Below are 2,108 nucleotides of genomic sequence, written 5' to 3'. Positions count from 1 at the left end.
TGAACAATTGTTCGTTTGTTCGTTTGCCGGGTTCGGCTGAAAGTTCGGATTGTCCGTGCCGGAGAGCTGTCAAAACAGGCGCCGCCGCCGCCGCCACAGCGAAATGTCAAACGCTAATCAGCCACTGCCGGGAACGATTGCTGGAAACGGGCTCGGAAAACGCATCGCACACACTTTTTGGCACGCAGGAATACGACATACACGCCTAGCCATGTTTGAAACACAAATCATCCACACCGAGCACAAGGACGTGATACACGATGTGGCCTACGATTACTATGGCCAGCGGATGGCGACCTGCAGCAGCGACCAGTACGTGAAGGTAAGCCAGCGAGCGAGGTGCGCGCGCCCCACCGGGTTTGTTTACATTCTCGCTGTCTCGGTGTAGTGGCCGGCGGCACTAACTAATCTCGTGTGAATCTTCCATTCCGGGGAGCAGGTGTGGGACCAGAACGAGCAGGGCGTGTGGAGCGTAACGGCCAGCTGGAAATCACACTCCGGCTCGGTGTGGCGCCTGTCCTGGGCGCATCCCGAGTTCGGGCAGGTGCTGGCGACCAGCTCGTTCGACCGCACCGTCTCGGTGTGGGAGGAGACGGTGGGCGAAAAGACAAACCCGGCCATGCCGCCGCTAAAGCGCTGGGTGCGCCGCACCAACCTGGTCGACTCGCGCACGAGCGTGACGGACGTGAAGTTTGCGCCCAAGTCGCAGGGCCTGATGCTGGCGGCATGCTCGGCCGACGGCATCATCCGCATCTACGAGGCGCCGGACATTATGAACCTCTCCCAGTGGACGCTTTCGCACGAGATCAGCGTTAAGATACCGCTCAGCTGCCTCACGTGGAATCCGTCCATGTTCCGGCTGCACCCGCCAATGATTGCGGCCGGCAGTGACGACTCGTCGCAGAGCACCGGCGGCAAGGTGTTCATCTTCGAGTACAGCGAGAACGCGCGGCGCTGGGCCAAGACGGAGACGATCAACTCGATCACCGAGCCGGTGCACGATATTGCGTTCGCCCCGAACGTCGGTCGGAGCTACCACATCCTGGCGGTCGCTAGCAAGGATGTGCAAATTTTTAACCTCAAACCAATCCTGTAAGTTACTGCTAAGAGGGGAACAAAGGAACGGAGTTGGGGAGGGCAACAAAATTGATTGTTTCACAATTTTGTAGCGATCCAACGGCAAACTCAAGACTGGAAATACAGGCGGCCGCCCAGTTCGGGGACCACTACTGTACGGTGTGGCGCGTTACGTGGAACATTACCGGCACCATGCTAGCCTCGACCGGCGATGATGGGTGTGTTCGGATGTGGAAAAGTAAGTGGAAGGAGAGTTGCCGTGCTATTGGAATGGAAGTTTATTTTTTTTGTATGATTTTCCAGTGAATTATTTGAAAAACTGGCGCTGCGCAGCGGTCCTCAAGGCAGAAAACTCCGAATCGGCCCCGGAAACGTCGGTGACCGCTTCCCTCAAGTCGAGCATAGTGAATGCAACGGCCAAGTACTACAAGCGAGGCACAATCAGCCATCCCGGGCAGGTTCCACGGCATTAGCCGGCATGCAGGAGGCTTCCGCCGTTGTTGTCGTCGTCGTGGAGGTGTGGTACGAAAGGCGAATGAAAGTTTGCGATTACGGTACGAATGGAAATGTGTTCTGTTAAATAAATGCTACAAACCTATTGTGAGAATAATAAACATTCAACAAACAACAAACAGGATTCGATTTAGAGTTTTTATGTTTGGTAGCTTGGGTCGTTCTGGTGATGTTTTGTAATGCTAATGATAGTAAATATTGGCATCAATGTACTTTCTATTTATTATATGGATTAATTTTCCCTAATTCACTTTCAAACTAAATTGTTATTATTGGACACCCTGCAATCTTTTGGTATTCAAGGAGTTCCTCTAAAATGGTTTACAGATTATCTCGATGGAAGAACGCAAATAACCTCTTTTTTAAATAGTTCTTCAGATCCACTAGAAAACACCCTGGGAGTTCCACAAGGAAGTGTTTTAGGGCCAATCTTGTTTATCATGTATATTAACGACATAAAGAAAATATTGCATTATTGTGAAGTAAATCTGTTTGCCGATGATACAGTATTATTCATC

The 2,108-nt window shown here is 51.6% G+C and overlaps 1 protein-coding gene across 1 annotated transcript; it reads left to right on the top strand.

Moving 5' to 3' along the window:
• Positions 1–14: 14 nt before the first annotated feature.
• LOC1274879 (nucleoporin seh1) lies at positions 15–1,709 on the top strand. The gene is made up of 4 exons (XM_314068.5): positions 15–322; positions 440–1,092; positions 1,170–1,315; positions 1,381–1,709. Exons 1-4 carry the CDS (start codon positions 104–106, stop codon positions 1,548–1,550), a joined length of 1,188 nt encoding a protein of 395 aa, XP_314068.3. The 5' UTR covers positions 15–103; the 3' UTR covers positions 1,551–1,709.
• The last annotated feature ends 399 nt before the right edge of the window (positions 1,710–2,108 follow it).

This window comes from Anopheles gambiae, chromosome 2 (genome assembly GCF_943734735.2).
Source record: "Anopheles gambiae chromosome 2, idAnoGambNW_F1_1, whole genome shotgun sequence".
NCBI classification, from domain to species: domain Eukaryota; kingdom Metazoa; phylum Arthropoda; class Insecta; order Diptera; family Culicidae; genus Anopheles; species Anopheles gambiae.
This window is presented reverse-complemented; position numbering and strand designations above follow the sequence as displayed.